Below are 22,500 nucleotides of genomic sequence, written 5' to 3'. Positions count from 1 at the left end.
AATGATCTCAGAATGCCTGTGACATGTTCTACGATGTCAAATTGACACTGTGTTAGACAGGAAATTGAAGTGTGGGCTATTTCAGTTTCCAATAATGGTTCTCATTGACGTACTCTCCGCAGCTGAAGAAGAAGATCGAGACCCCGCTGGTCCGGGTCTACGCGGAGGGCAAGTGGAGCGCGGACCAAGATGCCATGGTGACCTACAGCATCCTAGAGCCCTTCCCTTCCAGTACCTGGGACTGGATTGGGCTTTACAAGGTCTCTCTTCTCTGTGTGTGTTTCTCTCTCTCTCTCTCTCTCTCCCTCCCTCTCTCTCTCTCTCTCTCTCTCTCCTCGCTCTCTCTCTCTCTCTCTCTCTCTCTCTCCCTCTCTCTCTCCCTCCCTCTCTCTCTCTGTCTCTCTCGCTCTCTCTCCCCCTCTCTCTCTCTCTCTCTCTCTCTCTCTCTCTCTCTCTCTCTCTCTCTCCCCCTCTCTCTCTCCCTCCCTCTCTCTCTCTGTCTCTCTCGCTCTCTCTCCCTCTCTCTCTCTCTCTCTCTCTCTCTCTCTCTGTTTCTGTGGCTCAGCCAGTCAGTCTCTGTTCCTGTCTCATGGGAGTGAAAGTGTTTGCCGTCTGTTGAAGCTTACACCTGTGCAGACTCTGGAGAGAGTCAAAATCAAGAACCAGCTCAGACTCAGTGAAAAGCATGCAGAAGAAGAGGGTGAATTTCTTAGTTCGCCACCTTAATGCTGCTTGAATAGCATTGTAATAGCTCTCCCATTTGTCCCATTTCTGCAGGGATATGAATGAAATGAAGTGAAATGAGGTGGAAGGTTTGTTTATATGAAAAGAAACCGATGCGTGAAAACTCAGCCAGTTCTTTTTTTTTCCCGCCTGGCACTAATACTGTTACAAGCATTGAATGTTATGCGTGTGATATGAGTGCTGTGTGAAGGCTCTGACGCCCTGGAGTGTCTGTCTCACCGTCCGTCTCGCGCTACAGGTTGGTTTCAAGAGTGCCTCAGACTACGTCACCTACACCTGGGTGAAGGACGATGAGGTTTCCAACAGCGATGAGCGAGTGCAGGTACAGCCCACAGCACTCTGACCTTGTAATTGTGTGTGTGTGTGTGTGTGTGTGTGTGTGTGTGTGTGTGTGTGTGTGAATGTCCATAGAGTGTAGGCACCTGCTGCTGGTTGGAATGAGTCATTTTAACCATTGTTTTGCTTGGATTGTTTGGTATACCTTCATTCCACATGTATCTATTCTAATGACTGTCTGTATGTGGATGAATGGATATCTGTACGTGTGTTTTGAGGGAGGCTGTTAAGTACATGTGTTTGCTGGATGTTAATGTGCGTGTCTGTTTCTTTGTGCCTAATTAAGCACGTGTTTATCTTTAAATTAACGTGAGGATAAGGGCTCACTCTGCCTGTCTTTCCGCCCAGGTTTACGTGAGTAAGGAGGAGATACCGTTACTCGGGGGAGAGTATGTGCTCTGTTACTACAGCAGCAACATGCAAAGCATCGTGGGCATCAGCCCCCCATTCCAGGTGGGTTGAGGTACGAGCTGGACAACAAACATTTGGAAGTGTACACCACAAGCACATGAGAAAACAAGGCCATAACATTGCTGCTGTGTTGTGGAGAAGATGCAGGGGGCATGGCTGGACAGAATTAATGAATGACAGATGAACTGACCTGGCACTCACCTTGGCGAGTATTTCAGGGGAGTCGGAGGGGACTGACTGGAAGATTTGTGCAACGTTTTAGCATTCGTTTTTTTGGTGTGTTAATCATGAATGAACGTTTCTCCTTCAGGTTCAAGAGTCCAGGGCAGCTGTTGAGGAGGGGTTAGTGCCTGAGAATATCAATGGGTTGGACAAGGCAATCAGCAGTTAATGCTGCAAAGAAAGGCCCCCTCCTTGGAGCAGTCAGATAAGCCACACCCCTGTGGCGCCACCCTGTCTTGTTGCCTGGGAGATGGGAGTCCTACGCTGTCATGGCGTTTCTCCTGTCTGTCTAGAAGAGCTCTGTGTTAACTTCGTATTGAGACCAGTGGTCTCTCCTGCTAAGTTTCAAGGAAATGTATGGTAAAGCATGTTGTGTCAGAAAGACTGAATCTCGCATTGTGAAGAAAGGTTGTGTGCAATATCAGTACTAATGGCTACGGAAAGAACGTACAGAAAGGCTGGATGGAGATGTTTGCAGTGGTATGCATGCTTGTGTGTCTGTGTGTGTGCGTATGTGCATATGCATGCATGTATGTGTATGTGTGTGTGGGCATGTGTGCATGCTCATTGACTTACAGAAGATCTGTGGTTCTCATCTTCTAAGAAGTCCAAGGAGGGTGGCTTACTGTTACCCACAGAAACGACAAACCTCTTTCTGTCAATCAATGTTTTAATCAATGTTTCATTAATAGTTTTATGATGTAAAACAGTGTAGAAAGTCTAAAGGAATGAAAGAAACCAAATAGAATAAATTTATGGCAAAACAGAAATATATATTTTCTTAGATGTAAATTTTTTATATTTTATTATCTTTAACTGCCTATTATTCCTACAAAGCACTGAAAAAATGACCTTAAGTCTTAAGATGTTACTTCACTGTAATGTTTTTTGTGTTGATCACATTTAGAACTTTCTGTCTGTTACAACATTTTAACTGTAATTAAAAAGTACATCGTTTTTTGTTTATGGTTTCATGTTCATGGCATTCCCATTGTGTCTGAGATGTGAGAGTGTGGTATGTTCTTAATAATGTATAGTTTGTGTGGTTGTGTGTGGGTGGAGGGACATGAAAAATAAGCAGTCTGAAAACAGGAGATGAATAAATATTGGCCAGTGGTCTTAATGTCATAATCTGCACTTGCAGCAATGGCCAGGAGACTGAACAGAGCTGAAACAAGAGTGATGAATGCTGGGGGTTTGGCCAGGGCTGCATGTGTACTGCATGTGAGCTTGCTTCTGTGTGTGTGTGTGTGTGTGTGTGTGTGTGTGTGTGTGTGTGTGTGTGTGTGTGTGTGTGTGTGTGTGTGTGTGTGTGTGTGTGTGTGTGTGAGAGAGAGAGAGAGAGAGAGCATATATGTTTGTGTGTCAGTACATGTGCATGTGAGTAGGTACATACATTTGTGTGTCTGTGCCTGCACATGTGTGGGTTAGCATGCATCTCAATGCATGCATTCAAATCTGTCTAATGGTAACACGCTGATAGTTCTGCAGCCCGTTTTCACAAGGTGACATCCTCCTCTCCTAAACTGACTTATTGATATTGTTTCAGCAATCATTTATATTTAAATGCAGGATTCTATAATGTTTTAATCTGTATGCAGTCACATAATTATACTAAATGTACCGCCAATCTTGTCTTAAATAAACGTCTCATAAAACTCTTACAACCTTCTGGACTTGATGTTTTGTGGTCTGTAATGCTGATCTGTAGAGCAACCTCCCTCTTCATGAAAAGGTTAGAGTGTCATTGTTTGAAGGGAAAATTGCAGACTGATAAGTTATATATTATGCGCAAATGTTTTATTATGATGAATTTGATTCAACCTGGAAAGAAATGTGATAGTCTCGGGTGTTATTTTAATTGTAGTTGCTTTTCCCCTTTTTCCCCCTTTTAATAATAATTATTTATATTATTGATGTAATTTGTAGTAGTATTATTTTACTAAAAAGCCTGCCAGATTCAAGAGTAAGAGAAATAAATGCTAAAATGAACATATACAGTACAATACAGTCTATGACTATCATCAGACACTAAAAGAAAGTACAAAATCTTTCTGTCTTCGTGAAACTGAAAACTGTCGGACTGCAGAGTTTGATTTCTGTACCAGCATTGTTGACCCCAAGGTGTCATCAGTGGAATTGCTCAGTAGAACTACTTCAAGTCTACTGAGTACAATAAAAACATCAGTTTGGTTTGTGTCACTATTAATATCGGTCACAAATGAGGAAAATAAATTTTAAAAAAATCTCCAGCTTTTCCATGAGGTTCTGGTGACCTCGGTCTCCATCTGATGTTCAATTAATTTCCTCTAGAGGGCAGCAGTCTCTTCCCTCTTTTCTTTTCTTTTCTTCGGTCGCCTTTTTTAGTCATCATTGATACGCAATAGGCTTGCGCTCCGTGGAACTGCTCAAAATACACGTGTGGTGCTGAAACTGCCGAAAGGTAGCTATTTGTTCATATAATGTGCAATGTATATTGTTTCGTCTGTTTAAGCCTGTTGAGTACATTTGTGCGTTTAAATTTTAGAATTGTTCTGTATGAGTTTTGCCATATCATGGCATTTATATGTGGCTTACTAAGTTGACTAGTTCTGTAAATTGTAGGTTATGTAGCTACTGTTAATGTTAGCTAACTAGACTACGTAAGTCAGTGACATTTTGTGCCTATATTGCTTGTTCCCTTACAGTCGTTATTTGGTATCTACTTTTGATTCAGTTTTTATCTTACTAATTAGCGTGTAAACCGGCTTTTTTAAAGAGACTGTTATTTGTAAAATAAAACGAAGTAGTTAGCGTGGATCGATAGTTTTGCAAAATTAGTGTAAGTGTAATCGATTTCTGAACGGGTCAATATTTCAGTATGTTAGACTTCATCGCATGATTCGCATCGAACATTCATTGTCTTCTTGAAAATGTATCGCCGCATCTGTATAGAGTCACGGATCTACCTGGCTAGCATGTAACTTACTGTATGGGAGGGTCACAGACTATGTACATCTTTTACATCTGTTTACATAATCAGTTTAGCTTTTGGTATTAGCGGTAGTTTCAGGACATAAGAGGAAAGACGTCATTTATTTCACTTACCCTCATTTTGTCTTGACATAGTGTATGCTTACCGGTTTGTTAGATATCATGTTTTGTCTGCGTTCACTGTCTATAAAGATTCATTTAAACTGGACCCTTCCTTTCCAGAATACCTCTATAGCGTGCTGGCTGCTACTCTCAGGTAAGGATGAGCGAGGAAGCGGAGCGTTTGCTCATCCAGTTTCAGGATGAGGCCGGCGAGCCGCTGGGCTCCCCGTTTGACGTGCCGTTGGACATCACGCCGGACAAACTGCAGCTGGTCTGCAATGCGTTGCTGCAGAAGGTATGTGGAACTGCTGCGGTCCCCTGCTGGGACACAAATGTTCAATCATACGGTTCTGCTCGCTGATAACCGATGCATTCGCTCACCGCGCTAATTATCCCGGTCTCTTGCATGGAGACTCTTGAAGTTTGTTTTGACTCCAAGCGAAACGCTGCTGTCCACAGAGCGCTTGTATACAGCCAGCGCCCTTGCACATGGTGCTGCTGTAGGGCATAAGATTGTGAATCTCGCTCCTGTCACTCAGCACTGTTTTCACGGTGCGAGTGCGCTGCCCGTTCTGTTATACTGTGCTACGGTTGGTCCGTCAGTGATCCGTCAGTTATCCTGTAGGTCGTCTCACTTTATGGTGCAGCCAGTCCCACTGCGGTCCTCTCCCTCCTGACAGGATGAGCCGGTGCCCTTGGCGTTCTTCCTGAAGGAGGCGGAGATCGTGTCGTCCCTGGGCGCGTGCGTACAGGCCCTGGGCGCGGAGACGGAGCAGGTGCTGCCGGTGGTGTACCAGCCCCAGGCGGTGTTCCGGGTGCGAGCCGTCGCCCGCTGCACCAGCTCCCTGCAGGGCCACACCGAGGCCGTCATCTCTGTGGCTTTCAGTCCCACGGGGAAGTGAGTGAGGGGCGGGGCCAGGCTGGACATGTGGGGGGTCTACGGCTTCTCGTGGGTGGAGAGATGTGCTTGCTTCACTCTCACTTACACTGTGCTGCCCATAGGTACCTCGCCAGTGGGTCAGGGGACACAACAGTGAGGTTCTGGGACCTGACCACTGAGACACCCCAGTACACTGCCAGAGGTTTGTACACAATTCATAAGCACTAACAGAGGGTTTTTAACAGCTTTATAGTCACCATAAAAGTGGTAGTCACATGTAAGTATATCTCTTTCAGGACACACACATTGGGTACTGTCTATTGCCTGGTCACCTGATGGAAAGAAGCTAGCCTCCGGGTGCAAAAACAGCCAGGTGAGTGTCCTTCCCCCTCGCCTCATACCTGTACCGCAACAGCCAACAGCAGACCAGAAACTTATCCGTGATGACGCTAAGTACAGCCTGACTGATTGAGCCATGAGTTGCTGTCGCCCTCAGATCTTCCTGTGGGACCCCAGCTCAGGGCAGCAGCTGGGGAAGACTCTGACTGGACACACTAAGTGGATCACCTGGCTGTGCTGGGAACCACTGCACCTGTGAGTACCAGGATATTCACCTGGAGTCGGTTCCCCCAGGGTCGGCTTGCCTGTTTCATTCACATTTACATTTACACTTATTCATTTGACAGATGCCTTTATCAAAAGCGACTTACAAGAGTACATAGTACAACACAAGCGAAAAGCATACGCGGAGTCACAACATTAGAAGTGCTGCAAGACCAAGGTTTCAGTAGTTGGCCAGACAAGGTACAAGCTATCTGGTGGAGACACAAGTGCATTAAACCATTAAATTTGAAGTTGTTTTTTTTTTTTGTTTTTTTTAAGGAATACTGTATTATCACTGCCTGATCCACCATCACACTGTCTCATCTCCCCACTGCTATCCTCATCCCCTTCTCTGAGTAAATCTCCCCCTCTCGCCCTTCCTCTCTCAGTAACCCTGAGTGCCGCTACCTGGCCAGCTCATCGAAAGACTGCACGGTGCGGATCTGGGACACGGTCCTGGGGCGTTGTGACAAGATCCTGACGGGCCACACCCAGTCGGTCACGTGTGTGAAGTGGGGCGGGGACGGACTGCTCTTCACCTCCTCCCAGGACAGGACGATCAAAGTGTGGAGGGCCAAGGACGTGAGGGCACCCCGAGCGTGTGTGATGCTAGTCTGTCCCTGCGTGCCTCTTTCAGGGAGGAAAATGTCTCTCTCTCTCTCTCTCTCTCTCTCTGCGCATCGGTGTTTCAGGGGGTGGAGTGTGTCTGTCGCTGCTTCAGGGAGTGGAGTGTGTGTTTGTGCGTCATTTCAGATCTACCAAATCTACCAAAAATCTACCAAGTCTTTAAAATCCGAAAGGCTAAGTTGTGCTGCTTCTGTCTGTTTGCCGTTCGGTTGTTTTTTGAGAGATAGAATTTTCATGCCTTTATTACAGGCTCTATGTAGTTTTGCATGTGTGTATGAATTATCTGTGAGCTTGAACAGGAATGGAATAGGTCCCAAAGCTTGGAAGTTAAAACCCCAAACCTGCACTTCACTGATGGAGTGATGTTCAGACTTTACCTCTTTATCAGGGTGTGGAGAGTCTGTGTGTTTCCTGTAGCTGTGTGTTTCCGCTTCTGTGTGCAGTGTCTCAGGATGTCATGATTTATCAGTGTGCCTCTGGAAATGCTGTCTTCCCCTTTCTGTGTTTATGTGTATGTCTGTGTACTTCGCATGTACTGTGTCTCAGTGTCCATTTCAGCACATTCATTTCCAGCCTGTCTGACTGTGTATCTGCTCCGCTGTGCGTCGCAGGGAGTGCAGTGCCGTACTCTGCAGGGTCACGCTCACTGGGTCAACACCCTCGCCCTCAGCACAGACTACGCTCTCCGCACAGGAGCGTTCGAACCCGCAACCGCCACCGTCAACCCACAGGATGTCACCGGCTCACGTTAGTGACCACTCTCAAATGCTGTTGCCGCTGATCTGTGGCAGAACATGAAATTGTGTGTGTGTGTGTGTGTATGTATATATATATATATCTCTCAGAATCCTAATCAGGCTTTATTGGCCAAGTATATAAATTATAAATATAAATATATATATAAATTTACTCACACACAAATACATACATGTATGTATATGAAACCTATATTTATTTCTTACAGTGGAGGAGCTGAAGCAGAAAGCCCTACAGAGATACAACAGTGTTAGAGTAAGTGTTCATGTTAGTGTGTGTGAGATCTGTATGAGATTATTATGCCAGTCATTGCTGTGAATGTGCACCAGTATAAACCCCGTACCTTCCCTATGCTACCCTGTCCAGAGTCAGGGACCGGAGCGGCTGGTGTCGGGCTCCGATGACTTCACCCTGTTCATGTGGAACCCCGCGGAGGAGAAGAAGCCGCTGGCTCGACTCACGGGCCACCAGGCCCTGATCAACGAGGTCCTCTTCTCCCCCGACACCCGGCTGCTGGCCAGCGCCTCCTTCGACAAGTCCATCAAGATCTGGGACGGCAAGACCGGCAAGTAAGAGAGGGAAAACCGCCACCACTCTCTGCACTTGAGTCTGAATGAGTCTGTGTTTCACAGTACGCCAGAGGTCTGCGTGGGTATGTGTGTAGTTACATAACATTACATTATTGGCATTTAGCAGACACTCTTATCCAGAGCAACGTTCATAGGTTAAAATGTTTTATGTTACCTATTTATACAGCTGGATACCTACTGAGGCAATTCTGGGTTAAGTACCTTGCCCACGAGTACAACAGCAGTGCCCCAGCAGGGAGTCAAACCGGCAACCTTTCGGTTACAACTCCTGCTCCTTACCACTACGCTACACTGCCACCCCTGCTGAGTTGTACGTAGATACAAGTGCAGCGTTAGGGCCTTCCTGTTTTTGTTCAATAATTCCATAATTTACTAATTCAGTAAACCGTAATCTACCTGAGAGTATCAATGACTGAAATAAACCCTAAAAGACAGTCATGTCTTTGAACGTGTGGTCATGATGACCCTGGCACCGTGTAGTTCATATTGGAGGCTGTAGCATTGAGGCTGTGTCCCCCAGGTACCTGACCTCCCTGCGGGGCCATGTGGCGGCGGTGTACCAGGTGTCGTGGTCAGCGGACAGCCGTCTCCTGGTGAGCGGCAGCAGCGACAGCACCCTCAAGGTGTGGGACGTGAAGACGGGGAAGCTAAACGTGGACCTGCCCGGACACGCTGATGAGGTGAGAGTTTATCCGCCACGCTTACAGAGAGGTGAGCTCAAATAATCTCACCACAGATCCTATCTGATTGAAAACCCTGCGTGTGTGTGTGTGTGTGTGTGTGTGCACGCGTAGGTGTTTGCTGTGGACTGGAGCCCCGACGGTCAGAGGGTGGCCAGCGGAGGGAAGGATAAATGTCTCAGGATGTGAGTGACATCAGCTTATCTTTGCAACTTCCAAAGGCCTTTGGACAGGTTTTCCTATTTCCACCATGTTTAAAGGTACATTCATTCATATTAGTCTTTCTGTGTGCATCTTTATTTTCAGATGGAGGAGGTAGCTTGACTTCACCCCTCTGCATCCAGTGATACTTTACCTGCCAAATGCCTTGCAGCTGAGTGTCATCAGACATTTGGAGAGGACAGCATGAGGACACTGTGCCCTTTCCAAAGGAACAGAGACTAAACCTGATCATTTGACCCATAACACAGCCCTCTGCCTAGTGAGGAAGACTTTCACTTCTTGGGGGTTGAGTCACGTGGCAAGGACTGGAGGTCAGAGCGATTGAGTCATCCCCTCATAACCATGAGAATGTGATCTTTAACGTCATAGCGGAGAACACTTGGTATGGACAGAGAGAAGGAGATGGATGAAGTTAGAAAAATATAGAATTTATATTTCTAAATCTCATGTATTTACTCACTTTCCCAGGCTCGGGATCACCCATTGTCCTCGACTGCGATAGCTTCGAGGTGCTAATGCCCCATTTTATACCCATGTATAGAGACAGACATTGTATGCAGTAAGTATATAATGTAACTTACAGATTGTGCCTATCGTGAAATAAACACAGAGGGGCACAGTCCAGCTCTGAGTGAATGTGTGAGTCAAAAAGTGAACCCTGTCACACACACACACACAGGTCTTTTTTTTTATGAAAGGAGGCAACAGCAAACATATTTTCCAGTTTATTTGGTTATCTCAGTTGAGAAGTGGTACATCCTCAAACCCAGGAGAAAATGAGCTTAACCGGAGTACATTTCAGTAGTATGCTGTGGGCTGACTGCTCAAAAACATAATGCACTGACGCTGACAAATGTGTCTGATAAGGATTTGGAAGCTGCTGCTCGGTTTTTCCATAGAGGTCAGAGGAATAACGTAAACAGGACGGCATGCCTTTCCAGGATCTACTTCCAAAAGCCAAGCCGGACACCTAACTTTAGAGATCCACCCTAACGTTATTCTGAAGGACACAGGGCCTGAAAATGGCTGCCGAAGCGGAGCTGCTTGATCATGTGACGGGGGTTACATGGATTGCACTGAGGCAAAGGCCACATCAGTGAAGGCTGCACATGAGGCTGTGGATGCGAGGTCATTTCCTGCTTTGTCTCTGTTAAAACTGCTGCTTGTCCAAACTGTTGTTCAGATGGGGGATTCCTATCCTCAATGGCCAGACTCCTCAATTTAGCGGTACTTGGCGGCTTCTTTTAAATTGCTGATTGACTTCACCTGGACCACCAGGTAAAATGACTTTAGCAGCAAAAGTCTGACCTGTTGAAATTACCCATCCTAGCTGTAGAGCATATGATTAAGTCTACTCACATGAGATTAGCTGCATTGGCCTTGGGCCAAGGTAAAGCCCTTGAAAACAATTAAACATTTAAATTCCATGTGAACTTAACAGATTTTGAAGACTGTAGACCTATTCCTGTGTCGAATTTGTATGTCTCCATGAATGCTACTTCTTCAGCAGGTAACGCAGCTTGGTAGCATCTAAATGAGCAGCCAAAGCCTCCTCTCTCGTAAGGCAAGATATAGACGTGTGCTTTGCGGTTTTGTCAGTTTGGTAATACCACGGATGCTATCATGAATGGATTCTTCACACCGAGACACCTTGCACAGGGTAAACCAGGTGAAACGCCATTAAAATACTTCAGCTTATGTGTTACCAGGTTTGGATTGTTGACATTCACATAAAAGGTACAGTGGACAGCGTCTGGCCCCATTCCTGCTTTTGAATCATAAGCAAGGTGGGTTCAGTTCGCAGGCTGTTATCGCTAATCAGGGTCCTCATATCCAGATCTACTGTAGATGAGGACTGTCGTCACTGAGGCCAAACTGACAACCAGGACAGTCTGTTACAAAGTTCTGTAAGAGCACGGTGAAGTAGAAGACACTTGGTGTGCGATGTGGTTAAGGTTAAAAAAAAAAAAAATGTGCTCAACTCTGAATCGCATACCTCCCTATGTTAGTATAAAATAGTTAAATATTGTGCGTATGAAAAATGTTATCAATGGCTACTCTCTCTCTGCGCATCTACCCTGCTCTCTCTCTCTTGCTCTCCCCCCCTCGCTCTCTCCCCCCCACTCTCTCCTCCCTCTCTCTCTCTCACTTTCTCTCTCTCACTTTCTCTCTCTCTCTCTCTCTCTCTCTCCTCCCTCTCTCTCTCTCTCTCTCTCTCTCTCTCTCGTTCTCTCTCTCTCCTCCCTCTCCATCTCTCCCTCCTTCAGTCCGTCTTCCAGACGTTGTTGAGCATCTTAACAACCTCCTCGTAGATGACGAAGACAATGGCCACGTCCAGACATACTCTACCCAGCCGAGGAACCGTGCCCTTGTAGAACCTGCAGGGCAGCCACACAAAGGGGGAGGTCAGGGAGCGAGAGAGGGAGCGAGCGTCTGTTTGCAGAAGCAAAGGGGGGTAAGACATTTTAAAGATAATGGGGGGGGGGGGGGCATTACTCACGCTTGTGGCCCCTCATTGCGCAGTATCTGAAAAGCACAGTCCACAGTGTTCTTGTATTTATGAGCCTCCAACCCCTGGAAAAATGGCAAACGCTCAGAACGCCTGCTGTGGGAGACACGTGTAGCTTGCACACCATTTAGATGTTTCTGCATTTTCATGGAGATTCTGAAATTACTTAAGCCATTCAGGTGAAGTTGCCGTTTCATAAATTCTAGGATGGATATTTTGCATGTAAATCATCAGTTTTGTGCAAGCGACTTCTCCGTTGACACAAAATACTAATTTAAATGCTCACACTTTCTCACGCTAATAAAAAAAAAAAAACTGACAGGTTGACTAGCAGAGCACATCAGCTGGTACTCAACATACTTTATTTGTCAAAGGCTTCCTAAGCTACTCTGAAAGGCAGCTTGAATAGTCTCTGCTCCATTTCAAGCACTGCATCGTTAAACGCACAGTACTGAAATGTGTGAAACTGTACAGACAACTTATGTTCAGGTAAATGATGGATATGAAAACTACGCTACACAGTAGTACGCATGACATCTAACCATTCGGCATTTAAACGGTCATAGCAATGTTCTAAAGGAACCAATTGCCAGCTGTGACCGTCTTCTCAGACACCACTACGTAATTACTTACAAAATACACTTAATGTGAAAGCAAGTGGAGCAGACAATATATATGCAAAGGTCACTCAACTGAAGACAAAGTACCAGGCCTGATGAGTCTCGACAGTTGACATGAAAAGAATCACAACTGACTGAACAGGCAGCCATATGCTCTCTTAGGGACAAGGCAAGTTCTGCATAAAGTTTGGTAAATATCATAAATATGAGCTAACAGAAGACTATAAGGGACTTTACATCCTAGTGAATAGTGACTGTGCTACTGTGTTGCTGGGTTCTAATTTGATTTTTCACAAGGAATTCAGTATGTGTCAGAAGTTATCTATTTTCATATACATGCATGTATGCCATATTTAATATGAATTAAATATGGAAAATTACTTGTCAAATTTGATCAAACTCAAGATGTCGCAAGATGTCAGTACTAGAATGTGAACAAGCAGGCTAACTCCGATGTCAGCTGTATATTTTAAATGAACAATAGGACAAGTACTAAAACTAATAACTAATTTTCTATGAACCAGTACATTTATGCAGCTCATTTTGCTGTTATTGTCTGTGACAGATAAAATTAATGGTTGTCAAGTGAAGTGGCTGACTGCAGTTTCTCTAGCAGAGACGTGTTGAAAGGGGTGGTCAGCACTGAATTATTTTCATGCAGAAACTGACACATCCATTTTGTGAGTTTTTTTCTGATTGCTGGATGGAAGTGTCAGTGTTGTTTAATTTGACATGAAAAAGATCAGTTTCCAAATGCAAGCCAGAAGACGCTTTAATTTAAACTCCAGTGAAAATAGCTCATTTAAGCTAATATGCTACTTTGGCAACTTTAACCTGTATATCTTTTTGTAATAAACTAAGTTCCAATATACTGACCAAAAGATTTCGCTGCAGTCAAAAACTGCACGCAAACAACTCTAACCGAGAGACATACATACAAACAGAACCCATACCTACAATTACATGCCCATGTGCAAGCAGGAGGACAGGCATTGGAGTAAATGACACAGCGGGTCTGATCAAACACACACACACGTGTTTACTGTGAATGCAAAACGGACACACGTCATGCACACACCTGCATCCTGGTCTTGACCACGTCTAGGGGTGTGTTCCCAAACACGCTCGCCGCGCCGGCTGTCGCCCCAAACGCCGCCGTCACCACGGGGTGCATTTCCCGCGTGGGGTCATCACCTAGCACACACAAGGTCAAAGGTCAAACTTCCGTTACGGATGTGCGGTTATTCTTCCACCCCACACAAACACACACACACGATCCGTTTGTGGGGACCTCAACTTGTTGTCTTTTTCAGCCAATCTTACACACTGAATGACATATCAAGTAGCCTCAGTTTTAAGCACTAGGATAGGTTCAGACGAAGTTACTGGATTTGCATGTTAGAGCTATGAATAAAGTGCAGATACTTGTACAACATGCATCCGGGAGCAGACACCCCCTTGTGTCTCACCCTTATACCAGTTGCGTAGCGAGTTCATGACATAGAAGCGAATGGCCTGGTTGGAGCCTTGTTTCAGTACAGTCGCTGTCAGTCCCTGATAAGTCCCTCGGATTCCTGCACACACACAGGCAACAACAACTGTCCTGTCACACGAACCAGGCTGTACAAACATTAATTTCTTATATTAATATCCAATATGTACCCGTTTATGACTGCGTTTCTTTACCATATCTGCAATAATCGGATTTGAGCAATTGCAACAGACGGTAACAGCGCACATATTTGTTTTTATGAGGACATAATGCCATGGCAGTAAACCTCTTGAAGTGCTCATAAAGATCTGGCTCCTCTGTTCACCGATGTTTATGATATTATGTGTCATTACTGAAGCCGTTATCCAGGCAGAAATATAACGGAGATGCAGCACTGAGTGATTTTCGATATTTACCCTGCTCTCTGACGATCTCCCGCACCCCGTGGAAGAATCCTCTGTACCGCGGCTGCAGGGAACACTGATCATGAATAAATTTCACCTGAGAGAGAGAGAAAGAGAGAAATGGAGAAAGAATTACTGACCATGACAGAAAGACGGTTGGTAAGAATTAAATAAGGAGATGGGGCAGCAGTGTAGCACAGTTGTAAGGAGTGAAAGGTTTCCGGTTTGATTCCCTGCTGGGGCGGGCAAGGTACTTAACCTGCAATTGCCTCAGTAAATATCCAGCTGTATAAATGGACAACATGTAAACAACTTTAACACACGTAAGTCACTCTGGATAAGAGCGTCTGCTAAATGCAAATGATGTAATCTAATGAGAAGCAGCAGCCATTACAGATGTGAACACCTTGATGACTGAAATTCATAAGCCGCAAACCAATTCGCGGCTTAGCAGAACGCAGGTGGGGTGATGCGGTCTGCTGCTCGGCTCACCTTCACTGTCTCCATGGGGCAGACGACGAGGACGGCCTCTGCCACGCCCGCCCCGAGTCCACACAGCAGGCTGCGGGTGTTGTCTAGGCGACCGCTAGCATCCCGCATGGGGTTACTTAGCAACTCAAAGGTTCCAAAGCTGGGGAGAGATGCACAAGTATTCAGAAACTGGGAGACAGTGAGCAGACATATTGTCTTTTGAGCTACGTAGCCGTAAGGGTGTGTGGACTTGTCACTTGTGTGCATAGGTTTGGGAGGGTGGGGTTAGGTGACCGTGTGTAGTATTGAATCTTACCGGACTGCAGCCTTCGGAATAGACCCATACAGCAGAGAGCTAAGACCACGGTACAGTCCTCTTAGCCCATGATCCTGCACCGTTAGCCTGACACAGTCTCCTGAACTCAGGGGAAACACAACATTGAGACAAGCATACAGAGCAGCCTCCATTTTAGTCTGCACACGCTCAGTTCAGATAGGTCGTAGATATGTTGCCAACACATCTGATGCGATGTAGGCAATCGGAACTAACCAAGCCTCTCCCCACCCAAAATCACATGGTCCATTTTTAATGCGCCCACGCCCACTCTCACCTATTCCCCTGTATCTGGGCGGGTTGGCTCTCTCGTCCAGCTGTAGCTGTGTCTTCACATACTCTGTGGGGAAGGTTATGCATATCTCAATGCCCCCCGCGATCCCTCCTACGGGAGAACGGAAAACGGTGTGCCTCCTTGGTTAGTTCATCACGTAACGGTGACTGAGCAGTCTGTTGTTAGGATTAACGGTATGAAGTTATGACTTCCGTTTTACCCCTCTTCAAAACCAAACCAACAGCCAACTTTGCGAACAAATCTCTTCTGACTCATAGTAGAGCTACATAACTTGGGGGCAAATGAAACTGCTGTGCTATATACACAAATCATTTCAGACACTAACATTTACAACCCCAGCGAAACAATCCCGAAGGAGCATACTGCACGCGTATATCCCAATCAAAGGTATGCGAGCTATGTGTTTCTACAATTATAGCAATCCAATGTGTGACTGTTGTGCGGAATGCCTTAGATCATATAGCAAGCTATCCTGCGTGCCACTGCATTGAAAGGGAACGAGATTTCATAGACACTACAGGTTAGCTGCAATAGTGCGCATGCGAACACTTTTTGCAGCGCAAATTGGCTTTGTTAGCCAACGTTACATGTGCACAAAATGTGGACGACACTTGACAACGTAGCTGGCTACCTGGCTATTTAACTAGCCAACATTCCGATAGATTTGCATACTATTCAACACAAAATTCGCATAACGTTATCTAGCTAGCCAGCCCAGAATCCCATAGGTAGCTACTAAGGTGGCTGTGGCGATTATTCGATCACCCTCGATGAAGGGACAAAGCTAATCGATAATCTTACCTGCTAAAATTGCCTTCCCCGGGTGGGTTATTTTTCTCCCACCGATCGCCGCCGCTGAGAGCGTTCTCTTCGGCGAACCCCAGCCGCAGATTTTCGGGGAGCAACTCGACACCGCCGCCCCAGACCCGGCAGCCAAACGCGGGGCTGGACTCGGGGTCAATGTAGCGGGATGCGATTGCTGGGAGCATCTTCGTCTCAAGCTAATGCTATTACACGGTCCTTCGGACACTGAAAACGGTTTCCACAAGGAAGACATTACCCGTACTAAAGATCGCTGCTCAAAACTATATACTCAACGAATGGCGACTCAAAAACTGTGCTTCAAAAGTACCTTCCCAACTAGATTACTTCACCACGGAACAATCACAGATTCTGTTGTTGAAGGGGGTGGTCATGAATATTAATCTTTTATATATCATGAGGGTCGACAGTCCACTCCATTGGCCCAGATCAATCGTATTCACTAATAAATTTGCTTAATATTCATGAATATACACGTCCAATGGCATTAACCCAATTGTCAGTGTATCCAATGGAGTGCGTTGGGGTGACTCTCATAGCGTCGTATGATTTTTCATTGGTCAAAGCTCATGCACTTTAACTGTTTTGATTGGCTATGTGGGAATCAGGTGCCATGTTATTGGATGACACAGATGTGCCGAGTTCAATTGTGTGCGGTCTAGGAAACTGCGGAAGGTGTGTCGCTGGCGCTACGAAGAACGTGCTTGGTAAAATTTATGTTTAGTTATTGCAGCTTCCCCTGCCGTCTGAGTTTCTGATGTGCAACACCTCTACAGTCTCATTTGTTTCGATCTTCTCTCAGTAACCCACTTCAACCCACATGTCCGAGACAAATGCAGTCCAAGACAGGAAATAGTTCGCTCACACCCTGATCTGTTATAAACATATCTAAAGCCATTCCACAACGATATTAAAGATGGAAAAATTACAGCACGCAGCATTTCTCTCGACCTGAACATCAATGGCTTGTAACGCTCTTCGTTAGGATGTCGGTAAAGTGTGAATGTCATTCATTTGATTGATGAAATTAAAAATTGATTTATCAGAAATCATTTTTACTGAATTTTCAATACGATAATGTCCATACAGCATGTAAACAGTTTGTTGAACGCTTGTAGTGGAACTGTTCTGTGGTTGGTCTGATAATGATAACACTTTTGTAGTAACATCATGTGATGTGAAAATTGTCCGTCTGCGACTACAAATAAAGTTAAGCAAAACAATCAGGTCGTGACATAGGCCAGCTGTAGTTGTAGTGAAAGATAAAAAAAAAAAAAATAACCATCAGGTCGCAAAGTTATGTGGATTGCGGAAAATTTACAAGTAATGTTGCATTTGTCATCAAACCGTAGCTAGTCGAGCCGTTCATGATGTAAAGCTGCTCAGTTCTGTACACCATGCCTTTTTATTGACAAACAGTCTAGTAAATGTTTAAGCAGACTTGAAAACACGATGGATATGTTCATTTCTATCCAGGAGTACTTTTTATGTGTAAAACTAGCCAGTCGAAATTTGTCTAGGGCCAGCAGTCTACGTCTGTCGCCGTTATGTCGACGTATATGTGATTGTTTCCACCGGTAGGTGCACCGCTGGCTTAGCGGATACGTACTCGCGCTGGCGCATCACCGGTCAAGTGACAAGACCAGTAGTGCAGTTTCTCTTTGTGGCAAATTGTTTGCTAATATGCTAATATGTTTAGCATTTATTTGGACGCTTAGTGGAGTGCGTCTACGGTGCACCGTCAAAATCAAAACACAATGCTTACATTTTTTGGTTTTGTTAACTCCAAGACATACTGGACGCCTCTTTTGTAAATATTTGATTGAACAAATCGTGTAATCTTATTTTGCTTTGTTTATTATTTATCTGTCGTAGCTTTTATAGCATTTTCTTATTTATTATTTTCACCATGTGACGTTTTCATGTCATAATATTTGGTGATGTGAAGGAATGAGGTGATGGTTCATGTAAACATTTATTATTATACACGTACAGCTGGAAGTGCTGCCCGTGAAATATATGCACAAGGCCATTGGTGATTCAGTTAGTGAACAGTTGAGAATGAGATCAAAATACATTTTTAAAACAGTACTCATGCAAGACTCATGGCCATATCCCTAATAACTTGCCTTTGTCTTTAATGTCTTCACAAAAATAGAGCCACTTATATGATGAAATTTTACATAACCTGCCAAAGACCTACAGTGTGACAACCTTAGGTAAAATCCTGTGTGAAATTCTACATAGAGTCATAGTAGTTGTAAAACAAAAATATTACATGTAAAGACACAAAAATAAAGTAAGCACAAAATGTTTAACACAGTTTCTAAGTGCAATTTATTAACACAGTAACAATGTCTGATCTTACAAGGTTAATAATAAAATGACATTTACCTGCTTATGACATAACAATATTTATACAATATACCAACATTTAAAACTGTATAATTGTAACAAGGTAGTTGTCATAATAATATGACATTTGAAAGTGATCACAGCAGAAAAAGCTGGAGTGTACAATCTTGTAATATTAATGTTGTTTGTACTATGAATAAAAACTTCCCGTAAATGTGTTAGTGTTAGTGAGCCATCAAAACCACGTATATGTTCTTCTTTAGTGCCATTTCTCTCTCTCTGTTGGATTTGAGCTGTTTTCCTGTGCATGAAAAGAGAAAACAGGGAAAATGGTTGCTGTTGGTAGACATAAGTAAAAGGTCTGACAGAAGTGTACTTTTTTTGGGACTGGGCAACGAAGCGGTCACTCTGGTTTATGCATGGAGACATGTACAGTGTTTCTTTTTTAGGCTTGATCTATTTTAAAAACAAGTGGTGATACATTAGTCTGTAACAAATCAATAAGAAATGAAGAGAAGTAACCTGCACACCATTTTAGCTGTCTGGCTCCCACCCATTCACTTCGCCAGCGAGTTTTTTATGCCTTCGAATATTAGACATTTTGTCTGGAAATAGAGAAGAGACAAGAGATCAGTCCTCACTGATGCAGGTCAGACAGTCGTCACTGTGCTGCTCTGCTCAGAAATCATGAGTTTGGGCTCATCCAGATTAATTTGGGAGAATTCCCAAATCTCGTAATCTGATGAATCTTTGATTTGAGCAAAACAGGAGAGAACAGGCTGCGTATGGTGAGGGATGAGAAGTCTGGTCTTATGCAGATGGTTTTACTGTAATGGTTTTACTCACTGCAAGCAATGTGCATGCATGGTGAATTGAACAGCCATACGGAGCAGGATCAAATCAGAATCTATGTTGATATTAAATTTCTGTATGTAAGAAGGAAGGTACTGTGAGTCTGGAACCTCACAGTACCTTCTGACTGCTATGTTGTCCTATCTTGGGTAAGACAATATGACAGAGTTTGACAACTTTTTAAAAAAAAAAAATAATGTCCAGTGCTTTTCTCCCTTTCTCACCCAATTGCAGAGAGATACCAGCCATTGCCACAACTTCTGCTAACAATGCAAGAGTGTCCAGGCAATTAAAAACTTTTCTCTGAAACATGTGGTACCAACCGCCACTTCTTTTCACAATGCAATCCCCATGCCAAGGCTGCATAGACATGAATCAGTGGAGGAGCAGCATTATACAGGCAGACTATGGGCGGCCGCTTCACCAGCAGGAGTTGCTAGTGTGCAATAAGATGGACAAGCCCCTGGGCGACCTACCCACGCCTATATCGCCCGTAGAACAAAGCCAATTTGTTCCACCGCCGTGGGCTTCCAGTCATTGTCGGCTCATGGCATAGGGGATTTAACCTAGGCCACAGGGTTCAGCCTGTGTTTGAAACAAGCACCCTTACTGTCTGAGCCACTTGGGAGCCAAAGTGAACTTTTGACAAATGTACTTGCTGTGAAAAATGAGAAGATCCAACCTCAGACTTTTTGTTCTTCTTTGAGTATCCAAAGAGTGGAGCCATTAGTCACACCACTCACCGTTCACCCCCTTGTCAGGCGGTTTGAAGCATTAGATACATAAGAACAGCATACCCTGGTGCATTGGCAGTTCCCCTTAGATTCAATATGGTAGAATGAAGCCTGCAGCTCTCAGTGAAAGTGCCCCATGGAGCCGCTGACTGTAGCCCCGCAGGTTCCCCTGGTCTTTCCCTGTGCCATACCTCATGCCATCGCAGAGTGTCCGGCGGGAGAGCCAGGTGACAGTGGGGACAGGTGCTCATCTGATCCGCCTCCTCCGCCGCCCTCTCGCCTCTCAGGGGCCCCTCGTAGCCCCACAACGGGACAGTGGTGGAGCGGGAGGAACGGGGGACCCCGAAATGAGGCCTGGGATCATGCTGATAGCTGACGCGCTTGCCTCTAGCGATGGGCTGCACCAAAGGGAAATCACGTAAGCCAGGCAAACAAAAAAAAAAACAAACAAACGCAAAATGCATGGAAAATATTAACCCCCTGAAGCAGACAGCTGATTGGCCCCGCAGCTACCTGGAGTTTCTTCAGCGCCTCTGTGTTTAAAGACTTCATGCAGTACCAGCATGTCTCTGCGGTTGGTCCTGCCGGTGAGACACAGAAGCTGAGGTTACGATGCAGTGGTGTCAGGCAGTGCGAACGGCAAGCTCGTGTGGCGCTCACAGTGTTAATCAAGCTACAGCACTTGTGTCTCATTAACCACATCGGGAAGCCTCACAGCCTGCAGTATCTCGGCAGCATTCTGCATTGGGAGCAGTCAGACGCAGGCAAGGGAACAGGCTTAGCTGCAGGACACTCACTCTGACTGTGACTGTGATTTGTGGCGCCCTCCTGTGGCAGGGTGTGGTAAGGCTTCTCCTCCTCAGGGACGGGGTTTTTGCGGTCCGCGCAGCTCTCCTCCAGGCTTCCACTGTTCGGGGTGTGATCTGGTGGGGTTTCTGAGGGGCGCTCACGCTGGATAGACTCGCAGCAATGCGGCAAAGCCTCATTCTCCTCAGACTAAGAAGGGAAGAGAGGAGAGAAAGACAGCAGGGAGAGAGGCAAGTAAAAAACAAGAGGGAAGAGGAGAGGGGGAGAAGTTGGGGGATAGAAAGATAAGAGAGATCAAGATAGACATGAAAGGTGTGTGAGAGACAGAGAGAGAGTCTACAGCATATAACTGTGACACATACATAAACTCCCATAGCATTGCTTGAGTCTAGCCTGCCCTTTCTTATTTTTAAAATAAAAATTTGCAGTGAATGCGAGGCGGGCTGAGATTGGTTCTGAACCTAGCTGGCAGGAGGGCAGAGACCGGCTGGTTCTGACGGACCTGGCTGTGCTGGTCCGCATCGTGCTGCTTCCGTTGCTCCTGTTGGACAGCCTCGTCACAGTCAGGGCAGAGGGACAGGAACTGGCTGTGCAGCTCAGGAGCGAAGTTAGAACAGGCCGTCTCCTTATTGCTGTGTGTGTGTGTGTGTGTGTGTGTGTGTGTGTGTGTGTGTGTGTGTGCGCGCGCATGCGTGTGTGTGTGTGTGTGTAAGGAAGAAAGCACAAAACGAGAGCACACAGTTGGATAAAAACGGCTCTAATTCACACTAATTTCTTATCCTTCTTTTCCCTGTTCATGTTCCTGTTCTTTTTAGACTTACACTGTCTCCCCAGTGACAGAATGTGAAATCTATATCATTAAACAATGAGCATGATTAAACGGCTGTCAACATGGAAAACGTTCACTTAATCCCACTGCTCTTTCCCACCTCCCTTGTTCCTAACAGTCTTAAGCGGTGTGGTTTTCGTTGTTTGTGACAGTTTCCATCGGCCAGCCTCCATGCCAAGGTTCAGTTACAGCGGCCCCGCTCGGTGAGGTTATCACTCCATCTCCCGGCAGATTGCGCAGAGGCGGGCTTGTCTGTCACCATCCAAACAGCGCACGCAATCAACTCACATCGAAAATCCTCCAGCTATTGCGGTCCCGCCTGGATCAGCCTAATGTTCTTACCAGCGGCTACAGACTTGGCTCTCCCCGTGAGTGTCCTCCATGCCGATAAACCTCCGTCTGCCAGTGTGTGCGTGTCTGTGTGTCTGTGTGTTGTTTTCACTTCCCTTCTACGAAACGGAAACTGAGGCTGATTAATATTTGATGTGTCTGAATGGCTCACAAGCAGATTTGCTGTAAAGAGTAAGCGCGGGGGGGGGGGGGGGGGTCAGGTGTCGCTTTGGTCTGGCACTCCCCGTCAGCAATCCTCTCCCCCCACCGCCCCCTTAGGCAGTGTTACATAAATGCAGTGTGATTTAGAATACACAGGAGGAAAACGTGAGGAATATTGTATTGACGTATGTCAAGCCTGGAGTCACAGGTATCGGATAACTGTATCGCAGAGCATTGTGAACACAAAACGAGGCTCATCGATTTCTCGGGTCAGTCGTGCTCAGGAGAAGTCGAAACACAGTGAAATGGCAGGTACTATTTAAAACGTTCGATGGAAT

General features: G+C 45.4%; 4 protein-coding genes across 5 annotated transcripts in view; 2 read left to right on the top strand and 2 right to left on the bottom strand.

Moving 5' to 3' along the window:
- The window catches only part of LOC118774978 (inositol polyphosphate 5-phosphatase K-like), a 14,797-nt gene extending 12,356 nt beyond the window's left edge, over nt 1-2,441 (top strand). For both annotated transcript variants that reach the window (XM_036524631.1, XM_036524630.1), the window contains 4 exons: nt 123-260; nt 983-1,066; nt 1,429-1,533; nt 1,802-2,441. In XM_036524631.1, coding sequence (XP_036380524.1) covers nt 123-260; nt 983-1,066; nt 1,429-1,533; nt 1,802-1,882 — 408 coding nt within the window. In that variant the 3' untranslated portion in view covers nt 1,883-2,441. The remainder of the gene's footprint in view (nt 1-122; nt 261-982; nt 1,067-1,428; nt 1,534-1,801) is intronic.
- Nucleotides 2,442-4,914: 2,473 nt separating this feature from the next.
- Nucleotides 4,915-9,668, top strand: nle1 (notchless homolog 1 (Drosophila)). The gene is made up of 12 exons (XM_036525066.1): nt 4,915-5,083; nt 5,469-5,686; nt 5,791-5,870; nt 5,965-6,041; nt 6,165-6,262; nt 6,661-6,853; nt 7,510-7,645; nt 7,863-7,909; nt 8,021-8,223; nt 8,765-8,924; nt 9,039-9,109; nt 9,231-9,668. The coding sequence occupies exons 1-12, from the start codon at nt 4,949-4,951 to the stop codon at nt 9,241-9,243; spliced, it is 1,431 nt and encodes a 476-aa protein (XP_036380959.1). The 5' UTR covers nt 4,915-4,948; the 3' UTR covers nt 9,244-9,668.
- Nucleotides 9,669-11,368: 1,700 nt separating this feature from the next.
- slc25a1a (solute carrier family 25 member 1a) lies at nt 11,369-16,433 on the bottom strand. Its single transcript, XM_036525308.1, has 9 exons — nt 16,073-16,433; nt 15,254-15,361; nt 14,959-15,058; nt 14,664-14,802; nt 14,184-14,268; nt 13,745-13,849; nt 13,354-13,469; nt 11,647-11,720; nt 11,369-11,524 (listed from the first exon to the last, which is right to left on the bottom strand). The coding sequence occupies exons 1-9, from the start codon at nt 16,326-16,328 to the stop codon at nt 11,410-11,412; spliced, it is 1,098 nt and encodes a 365-aa protein (XP_036381201.1). The 5' UTR covers nt 16,329-16,433; the 3' UTR covers nt 11,369-11,409.
- Nucleotides 16,434-18,660: 2,227 nt separating this feature from the next.
- On the bottom strand, nt 18,661-21,472 carry LOC118774569 (the record flags this gene model as incomplete). The annotated part of the gene is made up of 6 exons (XM_036523920.1): nt 18,661-18,749; nt 18,979-19,053; nt 20,226-20,432; nt 20,548-20,615; nt 20,832-21,030; nt 21,344-21,472. Coding segments are annotated over 5 exons (651 nt in total), but the record flags the coding sequence as incomplete, so codon positions are not given.
- Between the last annotated feature and the right edge of the window lie 1,028 nt (nt 21,473-22,500).

Source organism: Megalops cyprinoides, chromosome 3 (genome assembly GCF_013368585.1).
Source record: "Megalops cyprinoides isolate fMegCyp1 chromosome 3, fMegCyp1.pri, whole genome shotgun sequence".
Lineage (NCBI taxonomy): Eukaryota > Metazoa > Chordata > Actinopteri > Elopiformes > Megalopidae > Megalops > Megalops cyprinoides.
The sequence above is the reverse complement of the archived record's forward strand: the minus strand, read 5'-3'. Positions and strand labels throughout refer to the sequence as shown.

Coding starts and splice junctions, on each gene's coding strand:
- nle1 (XM_036525066.1), top strand. CDS start 4,949: ATGAGCGAGGAAGCGGAGCGTTTGCTCATCCAGTTTCAGGATGAGGCC. Junction 7,910..8,020: donor AGAGATACAACAGTGTTAGA/GTAAGTGTTCAT, acceptor TACCCTGTCCAG/AGTCAGGGACCGGAGCGGCT. Junction 8,224..8,764: donor TGGGACGGCAAGACCGGCAA/GTAAGAGAGGGA, acceptor TGTGTCCCCCAG/GTACCTGACCTCCCTGCGGG.
- slc25a1a (XM_036525308.1), bottom strand. CDS start 16,328: ATGTCTTCCTTGTGGAAACCGTTTTCAGTGTCCGAAGGACCGTGTAAT. Junction 13,470..13,744: donor GCTACGCAACTGGTATAAGG/GTGAGACACAAG, acceptor TGTGTGTGCTAG/GTGATGACCCCACGCGGGAA. Junction 11,525..11,646: donor CGCAATGAGGGGCCACAAGC/GTGAGTAATGCC, acceptor GCTGCCCTGCAG/GTTCTACAAGGGCACGGTTC.